The 18,498-nt window shown below is 66.0% G+C and overlaps 1 protein-coding gene across 2 annotated transcripts in view; it reads right to left on the reverse strand.

Annotated features, from left to right (window-relative positions):
- PPFIA1 (PTPRF interacting protein alpha 1) overlaps nt 1-4,963 on the reverse strand; it is a 31,398-nt gene extending 26,435 nt beyond the window's left edge. Inside the window, exons 1-7 of one of the 2 annotated variants that reach the window (XM_060184063.1) lie at nt 4,688-4,963; nt 2,218-2,319; nt 1,944-2,108; nt 1,655-1,729; nt 1,293-1,394; nt 926-1,147; nt 481-627 (exon numbers count right to left, since the gene is read on the reverse strand). In XM_060184063.1, the coding sequence (XP_060040046.1) occupies nt 481-627; nt 926-1,147; nt 1,293-1,394; nt 1,655-1,729; nt 1,944-2,108; nt 2,218-2,319; nt 4,688-4,963 (1,089 nt within the window). Of the gene's footprint in view, nt 1-480; nt 628-925; nt 1,179-1,292; nt 1,395-1,654; nt 1,730-1,943; nt 2,109-2,217; nt 2,320-4,687 lie in introns of those variants that run through there. The other variant, XM_060184062.1, reaches the window with a different exon arrangement.
- Between the last annotated feature and the right edge of the window lie 13,535 nt (nt 4,964-18,498).

An 18,498-nucleotide genomic window follows, 5' to 3' on the forward strand; every position in this document is an offset into this window, starting at 1 on the left:
CGGCACGCACACTCGCCTCACTCTGCCGAGGCCAAGTCAACCCTCCCGACGGACTCTTAGGTGTCCGGCAGTGCTGAGGGAGGGGAGCGGCGAGGCCGCCCATGACAGGCCTCTGGATTCTCACGCTCAGCCCCGGGCCCCGGGGCCAACGGGAGCCAGAAGGCGACACAGGCTGCCGTTCGGTGAAGACGGAACGGAGAGCCTAGGGGTGCGGGCCCGCGGGCTGAATGGAGCGAGTGACTAGCCGGCAGGTGGGGACACCGTGACGCTCCAGGGTCTCCAGGGTCTCGGCCGTCGCTCCCGGCGCCCGTCCCCAGCCGGCCTGGGCCCTGGCACCACACGCAAGTCTCCACGACACCAGGGGAGCCCGGGCTGGCTCCCTCTGAACTCGGGTCGCCCGGGGGGGAGTGAGCTCGAACCCCGCAAGGCCGCCCGCCCGCCCGCCCAGCCTCCCCCCGCGGCGCTGACAGGCGGCCCCACCTGCCGCAGCTCCGCATCTCTGTTGGCGATCTCGCTCTCCAGCTTGTCGTTGGCGTCGTGCACAGAGGTGGCCTCGCGCTGTGCGGCCAGGTAGCGCTTCTCCAGGGTGGTGATCCTCTCCTCCATGTCCTCCTTCTGGGCCACGGCCTGGGAGGAGCCGGCTGTCAGCTGACGGCTCAGCCCCAGGTTCAAGCCCCCGCCGCAGCTGCGGGTGCCTCTGTCTCTCCCCCCTCTAGCTCACCCTCCCCACTCAGTCTCTGTCCGTATCTGATAGCGAGTAAGTGAACTACGGGGGAAAAGGGGAGGAGAGAAAGAATGAAGGGGAAGAGACTGAGCAGTTAGTGCTGAGTGTCTGGTGTGGCCTCCCCTCCCCCACGTCCCCCACATCCCCTCCCTCTCCCCTCGGCCCCACGTCCCCTCCCCCATGTCCCGCACGTCCCCTCACCTCCCGCACGTCCCGCTGCAGCCTGGTGTTGGCGTCCTCAGACCTGATGAGGTCTTTCCTGGCGGTGTCCAGGTCCTCCTCCAGCTCGGCCACGCGGCCGGACAGGACGGCCAGGCGCTCCTTCATCTGGCTCTGCTCCCGCACCTGCCCGTCGATGACCTCCTGCAGCTCCAGGACCTTGGCCAGGTCCTCCTCGCGACCGAGGGAGCCGTCGGAGGCCCTCTGCGGGGGACAGAGCGTGAGGTCCCGTCGCTGAGCGAGGGCCTGGGGGCCGGGAACCTGGGGGTGGGAGGTGGGGGAGACCAGGCATGGGGCGATGGGGCCGGGGGCTGCGGGACAGGGCCCTGGGTGGGGGCCGGCCACTTGCCTTTCCGTCTGGGGCAGGCGTGCCGGTGTGCTCGTGGCCTGCGTCCAGCGGCCCGTCCGTCGGAGGCTTTTTCTGGTTATTCTGCTCTTTGAGGACCATCAGCTGGACGCGGAGCCGAGGAAGAAGCGGACAGTCAGGTAGGCCTGACTCGTCCGGGACGGGACCCGCACACGAGGGCCCAGCAGACTCTGAGCTGAGAACCCACGGCCCAGCCTGTCCCCGAGCACTGAGGCGATGGTGACTCCCGCCACCGGGATCTCTGCGCCTGTGAGAGTCTGGCTTCCCCGCGGCCGCCGCCCACAGGTGACACGACGGGGATCAAGGTGGGGTGCTGCAGGCTCAGACCCGGGGCCCCAGCTCACCTCCTTGTGGGTGGCCCCCAGCTCCTCCTCCAGCAGGCTGCACCTCTCCAGGGCTACGCGCAGCCGCTCCCTCACCTGCAAACGGAGGCTGCTGAGGTGTGAGCGCGCAGGCCTGTCTGTCCGGTGTCCGTCCATCCGCCCGGGCCCCACACCTCTCCCGCCCTCCGCCCGCCCACCTGACCTGTGGGAAACCAGGGGAGGAGCGGCTGGGGGTTGGGGAGGGGCCGCCGCGGGGTCAGGGTGGGGGGGAGGGGCAGGAGCGCGGGGGCCCCCCGGGCGGCACCCGCACCTTCTCGTCCAGGGCCTTGTGGTGCTCGAACAGTGACTTGAGCGCCTTCAGCACCTCCACCTCGCTCGACACGCCCGCGGGCGACTGCGTCTGCCGCTTGACCACCGTCATCCGCAGGGAGCGCTCGTGGCGGGACACCAGGCACTCCAGGTGCTCCAGCAGCAGCTGCAGGAAGGACGGACGGACGGATGGGGATGGACGGACGGATGGGGCAGACGGGCGGCCGCGTGGCCTGGCCTCTGCTGGTGCCCCGAGGCCCCGAGCCGGCGCTCACCCTGGTGTTGCTGCGCTCAGCCTTCAGCTCGGCGATCTCCTCCTCGCGCTCCAGCAGCTGCTCCCGGCACACGCTCAGCTCCTTGGTCAGCGCCGCGAACTCCTGCAAGTGGCGGGCGGTGAGACCCCCCAGGCTGCAGGCGCGGGGGCGCGGGGACCGGGAGGCGCAGGAGGAACCCGAGACCCCGAGACCGGCCTGTGAACCGGGGGCATTGGGGGGCCCATAGGGGACCTCAGAGTCCCGGCTGGATTCAGCTAGGAGCCCCCAGCGCTCGGCACCCCCTGCCCCGCCCCGCCCAGGCTTTCACCATCCTAGAAAGAGAGGGGGGCACCCACGCCAAGAAGGCAGCTTCCCCCACCCCCGTCAAGTGGCCGGTCCGGCAATTCTAGGGTGCGAGTGAGCACAGGTGAGTGGACAGACGGACCCCCCGCCCCGGCACAGTCCACACCCTGGGGGGCAACGCAGCGCCAGCCCCCCCCCCGGAACCGGAGCAGCAGGTGCATGAGGGGCATTCGGCCGGGAGCTCTGGGGGCGCAGAGACCTCGGGGCCCCTGGGTGCCGGGGACCCCTGTGAGGGAGCCCCCAGTGTGGACCGTGCGGGGCGGGGCAGCCGTGGGCAGCGGGTCTGCACGACTCTCCTGCCCGGGGGTCCGGGGGATCAATCCCCAGCTCCACCGTCCCCAGAGCTCATTCAAATAAATAAATCGCGGGAGTCCCTCTCCCTCCCTCTCTGGAGGCCGCGGGCGGCACTGAACCCGGGGCCTTGGACGGGCCAGCGTGCGCCCCGCTGCTGATTTGCGTCCCGCCCCGAGTCTTCGGCGCGTGTGGTTGTCGGGAGCCTCGGTGTGTTTTGTGCAGAGAAAACCAGGAAGGGTCACGTCGTGGCTAGGGCGCGCGTGCCTCAGTCTCTCCTCCTGTCACCTGCCTGTGGCGGGAGCGAGCGGCCCCGCAGTGCCGTCTGTGCGCGCTGTGGGCGCTGGGCCCTCACGCACCAAGTCCTGCCAGCTGCCCGCCTGCCTCCCCCGGACGCATCGCACCGACGGACGGCCGTGCTCCCCCCGCCCATCCCTGTCCCAGCCCACCTGACACTGCGGGGCTGAGCTGGCGCTGCTGGGAGTGTCACCCCGTCCCCGTCCCCAGCCCACCTGCGGCAGCGCGGTGCTGAGCTGGCGCTGCAGAGAGTCGCCCCTGTCCCGTCCCCGTCCTGTCCCCGTCCCTGTCCCCCGTCCCCGTCCCCGTCCTGTCCCCCGTCCCGTCCCATGTCCCCGTCCCCGTCCCATGTCCCCGTCCCCCGTCCCGTCCCCGCCCGCCCGGCCCACCTGCGGCAGCACGGTGCTGAGCTGGCGCTGCAGAGAGTGGCCCCCGTCCCTGTCCCCCGTCCCCGTACCGTCCCCGTCCTGTCCCCCGTCCCGTCCCCGTCCCCCGTCCCGTCCCCGCCCGCCCGGCCCACCTGCGGCAGAGCGGTGCTGAGCTGGCGCTGCAGAGAGTCGCCCCCGTCCCTGTCCCCCGTCCCCGAACCGTCCCCGTCCTGTCCCCCGTCCCGTCCCCGCCCGGCCCGGCCCGGCCCACCTGCGGCAGCGCGGTGCTGAGCTGGCGCTGCAGAGAGTCGCCCCCGTCCCTGTCCCCCGTCCCCGAACCGTCCCCGTCCTGTCCCCCGTCCCGTCCCCGTCCCCCGTCCCGTCCCCGCCCGCCCGGCCCACCTGCGGCAGCGCGGTGCTGAGCTGGCGCTGCAGAGAGTCGCCCCCGTCCCGTCCCCGTCCCTGTCCCCCGTCCCCGTCCTGTCCCCCGTCCCGTCCCATGTCCCCGTCCCCGCCCGGCCCGGCCCGGCCCACCTGCGGCAGCGCGGTGCTGAGCTGGCGCTGCAGAGAGTCGCCCCCGTCCCTGTCCCCCGTCCCCGAACCGTCCCCGTCCTGTCCCCCGTCCCGTCCCCGCCCGGCCCGGCCCGGCCCACCTGCGGCAGCGCGGTGCTGAGCTGGCGCTGCAGAGAGTCGCCCCTGTCCCGTCCCCGTCCTGTCCCCGTCCCTGTCCCCCGTCCCCGTCCCCGTCCTGTCCCCCGTCCCGTCCCATGTCCCCGTCCCCCGTCCCGTCCCCGCCCGCCCGGCCCACCTGCGGCAGCACGGTGCTGAGCTGGCGCTGCAGAGAGTCGCCCCCGTCCCTGTCCCCCGTCCCCGTACTGTCCCCGTCCTGTCCCCCGTCCCGTCCCCGTCCCCCGTCCCGTCCCCGCCCGCCCGGCCCACCTGCGGCAGAGCGGTGCTGAGCTGGCGCTGCAGAGAGTCGCCCCCGTCCCTGTCCCCCGTCCCCGTACCGTCCCCGTCCTGTCCCCCGTCCCGTCCCCGTGCCCCGTCCCGTCCCCGCCCGGCCCGGCCCGGCCCACCTGCGGCAGCGCGGTGCTGAGCTGGCGCTGCAGAGAGTCGCCCCCGTCCCTGTCCCCCGTCCCCGTCCCGTCCCCGCCCGGCCCGGCCCGGCCCACCTGCGGCAGCGCGGTGCTGAGCTGGCGCTGCAGAGAGTCGCGCTCGCGGCCCAGCTCCTGCGCCCGGCCCTGCGCCAGCGCCAGCGCGTCCTGCGTGTCCCGCAGCGTGTCCAGCAGCCGCTCGCGCTCCTCCAGCATCGACACCATCAGCTGCTCCAGGTGCGAGTCCGCGTCCTGCGGGGGGGACCCCGAGCCCCGGCCGCCGCCGCCGCCGCCGCCGCCGCCGCCCGCGGGACCCTCGGCCTCGCTGATGGTGGGCATCACCTCGCACATCATCTGCGGGCGGGCGGGCGGGCGGGCGGCGGGGTGACCTCCGACCCCGACCTCCGACCCCCGACCCCGCGCGGACCCCCGGCCCCCCGCCCAGCTCCCACCTACGCCGGGTGCCCCGGACAGGCTGCGGGAGACCCGCCGCCAGCGCACGCAGGCCGCCCCCGAGGTCGGGGGTCAGGGGTCGGGGGTCAGGGAGCCCGCGACGACCCCAGCCGCGCCAGGGGCCGCGGGAGACCCGGCCCGGGCCGGAGCGGCGAGAACCAGGGCCCCGGAGAGCCGGCGGCCCCGGGCGGTCCGGTCGGCGGGGTCAGGTGGAGGGCGGAGGGCGGAGGGCAGAGGGCAGGGGGCAGGGGGCAGGGGGCAGAGGGCAGGGGCCAGAGTGCAGCCGGCGGACGGGGGGAGGCGGCGGCGGCCCCGAGCGCTAGAGGAGCGCCCCTCCGCCCGCCGCCCCCTGACCCCCGGGGTCGCCCCCCGGCCCCGGACCGCCGCCCCCCGGTCCCGCCCGCGCCCCGGCCCGCTCCTCACCTTGCCCGCGGCGGGAGGCGGCTGACTCCGGGCCCCACCAGGCAGCCCGCCCGCCCCGCCCCGTCCCGCCCCGCCCCGCGGCCCCGGGCCCGCCGCCCCCAGTCACGAAGGCCGGCCCGCCCGCGGCCGGACACTGGCGGAGCGCGGAGGAGCGGGCCCGGCGGCGCGTCGCCGGCGTCAACGTGCCCGACGTCGGCGCGTCGTGGAGACGTCAGCGCCCGGCGCCGCGCCCCGCCCCGCCCCCGAGGAGGACGCGGGGGAGTGATGCGCGGGTCCAGTGCGCACGCGCAGAGCCGCCCGGGCGCCGATCGGTCGAGCCCGAGGGAGGTGCCCCTCCGGGCCCCGCCCACCGCCCCGCCTCCTCGGGGCGGCCACGCCCCTGAGGCGAGACCACGCCCCCGCGGTGAGGTCACGCCCCTGCGGTGAGACCACGCCCCCGCGGTGAGGCCACGCCCCTGCTGTGAGACCACGCCCCTGCGGTGAGGCCACGCCCCGCGGTGAGACCACGCCCCTCGGGCACCTGCAGCCGCTCGGGCTCCGGCTCCGGCTCCGGGTCCCGCCCGGGAAGCACCTGCCGCCCGCGGGCGCCCCCCCCCGCCCCTGCAGCCGCCGCGGGGACCCCAGCCGGCCGGGCGTCTGTCTGTCTGTCTGTCCGCACCGCCTTGGGCCCGGCGCAGCCCTCCCCCGCCCCGCGTCGGCGCGCCCTGCGGCGGGTCACCTGCGCGGTGGCCGGGCAGCTCAGGGGCCTGTCCGCTCTGCGCCCTCCCCGAGATGCAGAGCAGCAGCAGCGGCCTCCCCGCAGCACACACGCACGAGCTGCGGAAGAGAGAAAGACCCGCGGGGCGCACCTGGCGGAGCGCATGGCGCAGTGTCGCAGGCCCGGGGTTCGAGCCCCCGCTCCCCACCTGCGGGGGAGGCTTCAGGAGCGGTGAAGCAGGGCTGCAGGTGTCTCCGTCTCTCTCTGTTACCCCTTCCTCTTGACTCCTGGCTGTCTCTATCCGACAAATAAATAACGGACAGCGGGTTCAGCGCAGGTGGCGCGAAGCGCAGGGACCGGCGTGAGGATCCCGGTTCGAGCCCCCGGCTCCCCACCTGCAGGGGCGTCGCTTCGCGGGCGGTGAAGCAGGTCTGCAGGTGTCTGTCTTTCTCTCCCCCTCTCTGTCTTCCCCTCTTCTCTCCACTTCTCTCTGTCCTATCCAACAACGACGACATCAAGAACCACAACAATAAAACAAGGGCAACAAAAGGAAATAAACATTTAAAAAAAAAAAAAAAAAGGAAAGAAATGGCGGCACACACGCAGGGTGGGGGACCTCGGGCAGGGGGAGGGCGGCCAGCACCCAGACAGGAGCCACACAAACTTTAGTTCATTCAAGATGTTTTTAATTAAGATTTTGTTAATATTCATAAAGAATGATAGGAGGCGAGAAAAAGAACCAGACGTCACTCTGGCACATGTGCTGCCGGGGATTGAACTCAGGACCTCACGCTTGAAAATCCAATACTTTATTCATTGCACCACCTCCCGGGCCACTCGTTCAAGACTTTTTTTTAATCTTTATTTTTCCCTTTTGTTGCCCTTGTTGTTTAACATTATTGTGGTTATTGTTGTTGTTGTTATTGTTGCCGTTGTTGCTGGATAGGACAGAGAGACATGGAGAGAGGAGGGGAAGACAGAGAGGGGGGGAGAGAAAGACAGACACCTGCAGACCTGCTTCACCACCTGGGAAACGACTCCCCTGCAGGTGGGGAGCCGGGGGCTCGAACCGGGATCCTCATGCCGGTCCCTGCTCTTAACCCGCTGCGCCACCGCCCGACTCCCTCCCTTCAGGACTTCAAAGGAGAAATGCTGGCGGGAGTTGGGGACCCTCCCGGACTGTGCCGGTGGGAGGGATGAGGAAGCATGCCTCTTTCTCATAGTTGAGTGGATCAGTATTAAGTCGCTAATAAAATTTTAAAAAGAGACTTTTAAAAGCGTATGTAAAGGGGCCCAGTGGTGGTGCACCTGGTTGAGCACACATTACAGTGCCAGGACCAGGGTTCGAGTCCCCGGTCCCCACCTGCAGGCAGAAAGCTTCAGGAGTGGTGGAGCAGGACTGCAGGTGTCTCTGTCTCTCTCCATCTCCCCTTCCCTTCGCAACTTCTGGCTGTCTCTGTCATACATATATTTTACCAGAGCACTGTTCAGCTCTGGCTTATGGTGGTGGGGGGCTTGAACCTGGGGCTTTGGAGCCTCAGGCATGAGAGTCTCTTTGCAGAACCCTTATGCTATCTAACCTCCAACCTAAATTATTTAAAAACAACCTTTAAAAAAAAAAAAAAGGAGATGTAAGGAGAACTTATCAAGAACCTGGATGGGGTGGGGATTCTGCAAATGGACCCCCCCCCCACGTCCTTGCTTTCATTTGTTTATTTACCCTCTCTGGAGCTTTCCAAAGCACCTGTGTGTGCTCAGCCCTGATGGTGCCGTGCAGACGGAGACCACGAAACACACCTTTAACGCAATCACCCCCCAGGGCTGGTTCCCAGACACACTTGCCGAACCGGCTGGTGAGGTGTGTGTGTGTGGGGGGGGGGGGCTCCGTCCTGGCTCCCAGGAAGTTGGCTGTGTCACCCAGTGGGCACAGCGCCAGTTCAGCCCAGGAGCACTCGGGGCGCCCTGTGAGCTGGGCAGGGCTAGGTTTGGGGGGGCACACAGCATTGGAGGGGGGGAGAAACAGGCATTGCCAAGTCCACCCTGTGAAGTGTCCACTCCGCCTGCAAAGGGAGGAGGGGCAGCTCTCCTGCAGGCACCACAGGTCGGGCCCAGGGGGCTTCGTGGAGGAGGCGGCCTCAGAACTGAGCGGCCAAGTTTGAGAGGAAGAAAGACAGGGAGACACCTGCAGCCCTGCTTCACCGCTCCTGAAGCTTCCCCCCTGCAGGTGGGGACCAGGGGGCTCGAACCTGGGTCCTTGTGCGCTGTGACACATGCATTCAACCTGGTGCACCAGCACGTGGCCTCTGTCTGTCCCCCTATCTGTCCCTTACCACTCAGTTTCTCTCTACCCTGTTAAATAAGACAGAAAAACAATGGCCACTCCGAGTGGTGGATTCCTAGTGCTGGCACTGATTCTAACCCTGGTGGTGAAGGGAGGGAGGGAGGGAGGGAGGGAGGGAGAGAGAAAGGGAAGGAGGGAGGAAGGGGAGAAAACGCCATCATGTGTGCTCACCAGGGAGACCGCCCCCTCCCCGCGCCTGTGTTCCCAGTGGTTCTCCAAACGGGAGAAGCAGCAGCCCGGGAGACAGCTGCCCTGGGCAGTGCCAGCTTCGCCCTGCGAGCAGCCCAGGTTCAAGTCCGGGCCCCTCTGCACTGGAGGAAGCCTCAGTGCCGTTCTCTCTCTCTGAAAGGACAGGCCAGGAAGGCCGCTGGGCCGTGGTGCCACACACTAGCCGGCCGGGCCTAACTCCCGGGGGTGGGGGGGTAGGGTGGGGGGGGAGGGGACAAGGACGAGGACGAGGACGACTTCCTGCTGTCTGCCTCAGGCCGGGGTGTGAGGCCAAGCTGTGCACTTCTGCTTTGGCAAGAGCTCTGAGAGCCGGGAAATTCCGATTTCTGCCCCCGATGCTCAGACCCGTGGCCAGCGTGGCCTGGGGAGGGGCCCCCGGGTGAAGAGGGGAGGCGGAGGGTGCCCCCACCCCTGCAGGAAACCAGCTTCAGGGGAGAAGTCAGGCCAGCTGACCCTGGGCGACACGTCCAGCTCTGAGAGCCAAGGGCCGCGGCCTGTCCGGCTGGCGACGCTCCTCCAGGCGACGCTTCTCAAGGAGCGGGGTGGGGTGCGGGGCCACGCCCGGTGAAGCACAGATAAGCACGAGGGTCTGGGTTCGAGCCCCCGGCTCTCCACCTGCAGGGGGGAAAAGCTTCCCAAGGGGTGAAGCGGGGCTGCAGGTGTCTCTGTCTGTCTCTCTCCCTATCTCCCACTCTCCTTTCAATTTCTCGGTCCCGTCCAACAAAATGGGGAAAAGGCCTCCGGGCAGTGGACTTGTAGTGCCGGCGCTGAGCTCCAGCGACAACCCCGGAGGCAAAAACAAAAATAAAGGGGGGGGGGGGTGGGGAGAGTGGGAGGGAGGGAGGGAGAGAGACAGAAGCAGATGCAATGCTGGGTACTGAACTCAAGACCTCTGGCCTGGGAGTCCCCCACTCTACCCACTGTGCTCCCCCAGGGCTCAGTGAACATCTTCGGAGGAGGCTGCTTAGTGAAGGGAGAGGCCGGAGCGTCTGTCCGGCTACCGGAGGCCCAGACATCTCCCTGTCTCCCTCTTAGTAAACAAAAAAAAGGGAGCCTGGGATGAGTGAAATCAGTCATGCACAAGGCTCAGGCTCAGGAAGGAAGGGAGGGAGGGACGGACAGGAAGGAAGGAAGGAAGGACAGGAGGAAGGAAAGGGGAAAGGAGGGAGGGCGTCTGGAGGTGAAGCAGCAGCAGGCCCCGAGCTCACCCGCTCGCCCACCAGCCTGGCCCTGGGGCCTCCCTCCCTCCCTCTTGTGTTAGTAAGTAAATTAATCTACTTGTTTTTTATCGTCTCCAGGGTTATCGTGGGGCTTGGCGCTAACACTGTAAATCCACAGCTCCAGTGGCTGTTTTTTTTCCTCTTTTATTTGACAGGACAGAGAAACATTGAGAGGAGATAGAGGGGGAGGGAGAGGGGCCAGCGGTGACACACCTGGTTACGAACACATGCCACAACGTTCAAGGACCCGGGTTTGAGGCCCCGGTCCACATCTGCGGGGGCGGGGGGGGGGGAAGCTTTGCGAGTGGTGAGGCAGGACTGCTGGGGCCTCTGTCTCTCTCCCTCTCAACTTCTGGCTCTCTTCTCTCTCAAGCAAAGAAAATATTCTTAAAAATTTAAAAAGGAGGGGGGGAAGAGAGACTGAGACCCCTGCAGACCTGCTTCAACCAGGGGCTCGAACCCAGGTTCTTGTATCTGGTAGTTTCCACGCTCAACCAAGTGTACCAGCCCCCAACCCTCAGTAAATAAATCAAAAGAAAGGAAGGGAAGACGGGTGGAAAGGAAGAATGGAGAAAGGAGAGAGAAGGCAGCAGTGAGAACCGGCCGGCCTGGGAGCCAGGGCTGGGGGCAGCTGGCGTGGGCCCTGGGGGGGGGACGCCCCGTCTGTGAGCTGGGGGTTTCACAACAAAAGGCTTTTGAGAGGAGGGCGGCGGGCAGGGAAGGCTGAGCTCACCCCTACGCCCCTGCACCCAGCTGCCCGAGTCGAGTCCCAGCCTCAGGGGTCTGGCAGAGCCCCGGGGTGCAAGTTCAACCCCTGGCTTGGCATAAGCCAGAGAGAGCTGACACCTCTCTCCCCTCCTCATAAATGTGTGTGTGTATATATTTATTTATTATTATTTATTTTTTCTTTAACCAGAGCACTGCTCAGCTCTGGCTTATGGCAGTGTGGGGGACTGAACCTGGGACTTGAGAGCCTCAGGCAGGAAAGTCTCTTTGCAGAACCATTATGCTGTACACCCACCACTCATAAATGTATTTTTTAAAGAAATATATATTTTATTTTTTTATATTTATTTTCCCTTTTTTTATTGTTGTAGTTATTATTGTTGTCATTGTTGTTGGATAGGACAGAGAGAAATGGAGAGAGGAGGGGAAGACAGAGAGGGGGAGAGGAAGACAGACACCTGCAGACCTGCTTCACCGCCTGTGAAGCGACTCCCCTGCAGGTGGGGAACCGGGGGCTCGAACCGGGATCCTTACTCGGGTCCTTGCGCTTTGCGCCACGTGCGTTTTAACCAGCTGTGCTACCGCCCGACTCCCATAAATGTATTTTTAAAAACTTTTCTTCCTCTCTTATTGAAGAGACAGAGAGAAACTGAGGTGGGGGAGACAGAGAGACACCTGCAGCCCTGCTTCACCACTCCTGAAGCTTTCGCCCTGCAGGTGGGGACTGGAGGCTCGAACCCAGGTCCTTGTGCCCTGTGCACTCAGCCAGGTGTGCCACCTGGTCCCCCATAAACGTATTTTAAAAAGAAGTGGTGGGGCTGGGCGGTGGCGCAGGAGGCTAAGTGTACACATCACCACATACTAGTCCTTGTACATGGCAACTTGTGTGTTAATTGAGCGAGCCACTGCCTGGTCTCAGTGCTCTGGTGCAGTCACTCAGGGAGACAGGACACAGCAACAGAGCTGCCTCAGGTACTGTGGGGTCTGCCAGGTGGTGCCAGGGTTGCTTTCCCTCTGCTGCAGGGTCCTTTCATTCATCCGTTCCCCGTGAGAGTTGTGTCTGTAAGACCAGCCCTGCCAGGCCCTCTCCGCAGACTCAGAGCCGCAGGGCGCAGCGTCCACCCCCAGCGGGACACCAGGATTGGGACGTGGCCGCGCCGGGCTCCTCCCCAGCCCTGGGCACCTGTGGCAGCCGCACAGCCCACTCGGCCCTCCCACCACGTGGGCGCTGCCCCGGGGCCGCCGCCTGCCAGATTCTCACGCCCTCTCCTGGGAGCCGCCACCCCAGCCCGTGCCCAGCCGGTCCGGGTCCGAGGGGGTGGCAGAGCCGGAGCCTCCAGGCCTGCCAGGGGACACTCGGCCTGGGCCCTGGGGACGCCCAAATGGCCCGTGACAGAGCCCAGGGTGGGGAACCTGGGGCAAGAAGGAAGCAGGGTGGTCTTCCTGGAAGAAGCAAGGGTGAAGGGGAAGGGGGAGAGTGAGACTCGGTCGCGTGGGGAGAAAGACCCTCCCGGGCAGTGGCCGCCCGGCGTCACAGGAGGGGGGTGGGGGGCTGTGCCCCTTCCCAAAGCACGGGACGCTCTGCTGTGGGAAGACTGATTCCCTACCCTCCCTGGGAGAGTTCAGGAGCCGCCCCCGGCCCCGTGTGTGGGCACAGCTCACAGACAAGCTGCCGCCTGCCCGACTACAAGCCGCTTTTTCGTGGAAATGCCGGAAGCTGGGCTGCCACGGCCTCGCCCTCATCACACAGGGCCCTGGGTTCGAGCCCCCGGCACCACATGGAGGACCACAGTCAGCACCCACCAGATGGTGGGGAGGGGGGCCTGTGGGCTCTCCTGTCTCTCTAGAGTCGGGGTCACCGGAATGGGGGGCCAATGTCCTCATGGAGAGCCACCTGCGGGGACAGGGCCATGGGGGGGGGGGGGCAGCTGCGACCCAGCGGAGCCGGAAGCGGCAGGGAGGAGCCTCCAGGACCCGGGCTCCACCTGCCAGGTGCCTGCTGGGCGGCGCCCACTCCCGAGCCCAGCCCCCCTCCTGTAAAAGACAGAGCTGGGAGCGAGGCCAGCAGATGAGGCCAGGGACTCTCGGGTACCACGTCCCGAGTTCAATCCCCACCCCTCTCCATCCTTTTATCACTCGTGATTTTTTTTTTATTATTATTAAAAATAGCAGGAGCTGGGTGGTGTCAGCTGGTGAGCTCAGTTCCCCTTGTGCTGGCACCCTGCAGGACAGGCTTCCCGGCGCTGGGGTAGCCGCAGGGGTCTCTGTCTCCCCTCCCCTCTCCATCTCTCTGGGCATCCAGGGTGGGGCCGGAGACGGACTCCAGGGAGGCGAGTCAGGAGCTTCCGGAGGGCGGTTCTGGCCCCACCGCCTCCTCCAGCGGCAAGGGCAGCAGCCCCGACGGGTGGGGCCGTGCCAGCCTGCCCGGGCAGAGCTCCCCGCCACCGCCCTCCAGGAGCCCACGCCAGCCAACACGGGGTGCAGGGCCGGGGCGCTCGAGCCCGTCCTTCCTGGCAGCCGGGGAGTCTCAGCTCCAGGCTCTGCCCCAACTCTCTGGGGGCCCTGTGGCCTAGGAGCTGGGTGGTCAGCGCCGGCCCCTGTTGGTCTGCTTCTAAGACCTTCTGTTTTGAGCATCACATTAGGTTCGCTTGTATTACTTACGATGTATATTCTATTACGTAACGACTGTTGACTAAGCACGCCCTGCCTCCGGGACTTGGCTTAATCCTCACCGGTCCCGCTTTTCCCTTCTCCCCGCCCCTGTCCTACGTACTTCCTTGTTCCTGACTCTTCCGCCTCAGGAGAGATGCAGGTAAAAGTCGTGTTGTGGTTAGAAGAGATTAAGACTGTTGAACCGCATCCCCGCTCATCAATAAAGAGATACTGCTTCCGGCTCAGCCATGAGTCCCCGGTCGTCTCTCTCTCCCGCTCGCTCTCTGGGCCTCTCCTGCCCTCTGCTGCGCCAGGTATGAAGCAGGTTCTAGCAGCGCCCTGCTCAGCTCTGGCTGATGATGGTGCCAGGGATCGAACCTGGGGCCTCGGAGCCTCGGGCAAGAGTCTCTTTACAGAACCACCGTGCCGTCTCCCCAGCCCGGCGGGTCTCCACTGCGCCTGCAGGGTCCTTTAGATGGGGGAGAGGCAGACACCACAGCACCGCCCCGTCACTCAGGAAGCTTCCCCCGTGCCTAGTGTTCCCATGTGGCGGTGAGGGGCTCGAACCCAGGTCCTCACACGTGGCAGGGTATGTGCCCTCCAGCAGCCGAGTCACCTGCTAATGAGGTACAGCGGCCCTGGGGCACCCCGGCCTGTCTGGGCCTCCTGACCGACCCCTGGCCGCCACGTGGGGACACTGGCCTCGGAAAGCTTCCTTGTGGGGACCGAGAGCCCTGCCCGTCTAGGGCGCCCCCAGGCGGTCCAGCCGTGAACTGGTGCCCGGCACCCGCAGGGCCTGCACTCTAGCTGGTGAACCCTCCCCAGCCCGGGCGCCTTTCTTGGAAGGGGGGGCGGCTGCCAAGGCTGGTGGCCAGGCTGCGGGTGCAGGCGTGCGGCTCAGCTCCGGGGCGCCGGGAAGAGGAGCAGAAAAGCCTCAACGTCTCAGGAAGCTGGTTTGGGGTGTCGGGGACTGTCGTATGCTTTACATTGGCTTGTTCTAGCCCTCCCCCTCCAAGAGAATTGGATGAGTCCTGTTAATTTCGCGGGCCTGCTTGGCCCCGCCCCAAGGGACCCTGGGAGAGGGTTCCGGAGTCCGAGAGTTCCTGAGTTCCCCAGTGACAGAGTTCCTGAGTTCCGGAGTTCGAGAGTGCGAGGGTGCGAGAGTTTCTGAGTTCGAGAGTAAGAAAGAGGGTTCCTGAGTTCGAGAGTGCCAGAGTTTCAGAGGGTTCCCCAGTAAGAGAGTTCCAGAGTTCCATAGTTGGAGAGTTCCTGAGTTCGAGAGTAAGAGAGAGTGCTTGCGCCGCCGCAAAGAGACAGCAGAGTTCTGTTTGGTGATTAGTTTGTCTTAGTTTATGAATCGTTGTTCCTGAATAAAGAAATACAGCTTCCCTGCCCAGCCGTTGTCTCCGCGTCTCTGTTCACCACCGTGAAGCTAGCCGGCCCGGCAAGAGCCTCAGAAATTTTAACAACAGGGGACCTTCCTGGGCCGGAGACGCGGGCTGGGGGGGCCGGGCTCCACTGGGCGCTTCGCAGGAGTCGGCAGGGCCCCTCTCCCTGGCTCTGCCACCAGGGCCACCTCTGGGGCGCGGCAAAGGCACCAGGAACCCGCTGCTCCTGGAGGCCAGTTTCTCCATTTTACTGGACAGGACAGAGAGGAACCGAGAGGAGGGGAGACAGAGACACGAGACACCTGCAGACCCGCGCGGGAGAATGACGGGGGGGGGGGGAGAGAGAGAGAGAGAGAAGGGACGCACTAGGGAGACAGAGACACGAGACACCTGCAGACCCGTGCGGGAGAATGACGGGGGGGGAGAGAGAGAGAGAGAGAGAGAGAGAGAGAGAGGAGACGCACTAGGGAGACAGAGACACGAGACACCTGCAGACCCGTGCGGGAGAATGACGGGGGGAGAGAGAGAGAGGGAGGAGACGCACTAGGGAGACAGAGACACGAGACACCTGCAGACCCGCGCGGGAGAATGACGGGGGGAGAGACACGAGACACCTGCAGACCCGCGCGGGAGAGAGACGGGGGGGGGGGGGAGAGAGAGAGAGAGAGAGACGGGGAGAATGACGACACGAGACACCTGCAGACCCGCGCGGGAGAATGACGGGGGGAGAGACACGAGACACCTGCAGACCCGCGCGGGAGAGAGACGGGGGGGGAGAGAGAGAGAGAGACGGGGAGAATGACGACACGAGACACCTGCAGACCCGCGCGGGAGAATGACGGGGGGAGAGACACGAGACACCTGCAGACCCGCGCGGGAGAGAGACGGGGGGGGAGAGAGAGAGAGAGACGGGGAGAATGACGACACGAGACACCTGCAGACCCGCGCGGGAGAATGACGGGGGGAGAGACACGAGACACCTGCAGACCCGCGCGGGAGAATGACGGGGGGGGGGGGAGAGAGAGAGAGAGAGAGAGAGAGGAGGCGCACTAGGGAGACAGAGACACGAGACACCTGCAGACCCGCGCGGGAGAATGACGGGGGGAGAGAGAGAGAGAGAGAGAGGAGACGCACTAGGGAGACAGAGACACGAGACACCTGCAGACCCGCGCGGGAGAATGACGGGGGGAGAGAGAGAGAGAGAGAGAGGAGGCGCACTAGGGAGACAGAGACACGAGACACCTGCAGACCCGCGCGGGAGAATGACGGGGGGAGAGAGAGAGAGAGAGAGAGGAGACGCACTAGGGAGACAGAGACACGAGACACCTGCAGACCCGCGCGGGAGAATGACGGGGGAGGGGGAGGGAGAGAGAGAGAGAGAGAGAGAGAGAGAGAGGAGGCGCACTAGGGAGACAGAGACACCTGCTGACCCACGCGGGAGAATGACGGGGGGGGAGAGAGAGAGAGGAGGCGCACTAGGGAGACAGAGAGCAAGGCCCAGCCCCTCCCCGCCGCCCCCTGCTCCGAGGCGGACACGGATGGACGGGAGACAGCCCAGCGCCGCTCCCCCTCGTGGGACTCCCCGAGGACACGGCGTGCACCCACCGGGTGGCTGTGCCGGCCGGGACCCCTTCTGGGCACCCCCTGCCAGTCACAGAGCCTTCGGGGCGCGGCTCCCCTGGCCTCTTTGCCGCGGGAGAGGGGGGAGGGGGTCTCGCCACATCTGGAGCTCGGGGAAACGGGGCCCAGCCGGAGGGCGGTCAGGCAGGAGAGCTGGCAGAGGCCGAGACGCAGAGACAGGAGGAGCAGTCTGTCTGTCTGTGTCTGCTTCTGGAGCTTTCCCCGCCACAGCCGTGCCACTGTCTCCCGCCCTCTGAGCTTCCGGAAGCTGCAGGCCCCTCAGAAAGCAGCCTGGTGCCCCCCACCCCCGCCAGCCTTCCCATCGTGGCTCGAGGCCCCGCCCTGGGTGCCCCCCTGACACTGAGCCCCCCACTTCCCTAGGTGAGGAGGGTTCCCTGACCTGTCGCCCCTCCTCCCCTCCCTGGACAACGGGCAGTCGTGCGGGGGCCAGCTGACCCCCTTGGCACATGGCAGGGCCGGGGTCCGACCCCATCTGTCGGAGGGGGGTGGGGGGACGTGGAACTCGGGACACAGCCGCAGCTGGCGGGAAACAGCACAGGCCCCGCCACGCCCAAGGTCCTGGGTTCAAGGCCTGGCTCACTCGGGAGCCCCACGGACAGCACTGGGGGGGCTCCCTGGATGGTGCAGCCGTGCTGCGGCGTCTGCCCTCCACTCTCCCGCAGAACATGGAGCGCCAGGCCTTGGCGCATCTGGCCCCACCTGCAGGGGGGGGGTGCTCACCAGCCGGTGAGCAGAGCTGTGGGGGTCTGCCTCTACCGGATCAAATAGACGGGACTGGAGGGAGGGAGAGGAGGATGGAGGAGGACAAGACAGCCCACCCTGGAGGGAGCCCACCACCCTCACTGACCGGGGCTCCAGCCTCCCCCCCCACCCTGGCGTCTTCCCGCCTCCGTCTCTGGAAGAAGCCGGCCTGCAGCGCTGAAGTTGAAGCTGAAGCAGAAGCAGGAGCAGAAGCGCTCGCCTTCTCTCTCCTGCCTGCTGCAATGGTAGCAGGTGACCACAAAGAAAAATGGGAGGCGGGCGGTGGCGCAGCGGGTTAAATGCACGTGGCACAAAGCACAAGGACCGGAGTAAAGGTCCCGGTTCGAGCCCCCGGCTCCCCACCTGCAGGGGAGTCACTTCACAGGCGGTGAAGCAGGTCTGCAGGTGTCTGTCTTTCTCTCCCCCTCTCTGTCTTCCCCTCCTCTCTCCATTTCTCTCTGTCCTATCAAACAATGACGACAGTAATGACAATAACGATCAACAAAAGGGAATAATAATAATAAAAAACCCTATCTTATTTTTTTAAATAAAGACAATGAGAAAACACACACGCCTAGAGATGGCGCCCAGACAGGGCGTAGAACTCGCTGTGCGGGGGCCTGGGTCTGAGCCACATGGGAGGGTCCCCACAGCACCAGGGGAAGCTCTCCTGTCTGTGTGGGAAAAAACAAAGCGCCAGCCAGCAGACAAACAGTGGGCCTGGGAGGGCTGGGTCATGAGGACTGAGACCCTGGTTCTGGGGGGCCGGGCCGATGGCACGAGGCCACAGGGCCAGAGCCCACCACCGCCTGTGGCACGGCCGAGCACCCTCACTCGCTGTGGGCTAGAGGGGCACGTGGGGGGTCCCCAGGCCCGTGTGCTGGCGTAGCGGGCACTGCCAGGAGTGCTGGTGATGGTGGGGGCCTGGCACCGCAGGGCAGACTCACCAGGTGACCAGTCGGCCCAAGGAGCTGTGGCAGCTCCCTTCTGAGCAGAGAGCCGGTCTCGGGTCCGAGCCTGGGTTCACAGCTTCCTTTCACGGGTGTGTCTGGGCCAGGAGGGAGGGCACCTGCCCTCGCCTAGGACCCTGGTTCCAGCCGATGCCAATCAGAAGCCCGGGGGGGGGGGGGCTCTCCCCTTGCTGCGAGAAACAGATAAGGGGGCACTCACTACGAGCTGCCTCAGCGGGTCTGGGCTCCGAGGCCGCGGGTTCAAGCCCCAGCAGGGCTCTGGCAAACTGAAATAATGGAATTGTCCTTGGGCTGACCTGGGAGAACACACGTGGCCTGCACAAGGACCCGGGTTCAAGTCCCTGGGCCCCACCTGCAGGGCTGCAGGTGCCTGTCTCCGCTCCCAACTCCTCCACCCGAAACGGAAAC

Source organism: Erinaceus europaeus, unplaced genomic scaffold (assembly GCF_950295315.1).
Source record: "Erinaceus europaeus unplaced genomic scaffold, mEriEur2.1 scaffold_298, whole genome shotgun sequence".
In the NCBI taxonomy this organism is placed as follows: Eukaryota; Metazoa; Chordata; class Mammalia; order Eulipotyphla; family Erinaceidae; genus Erinaceus; species Erinaceus europaeus.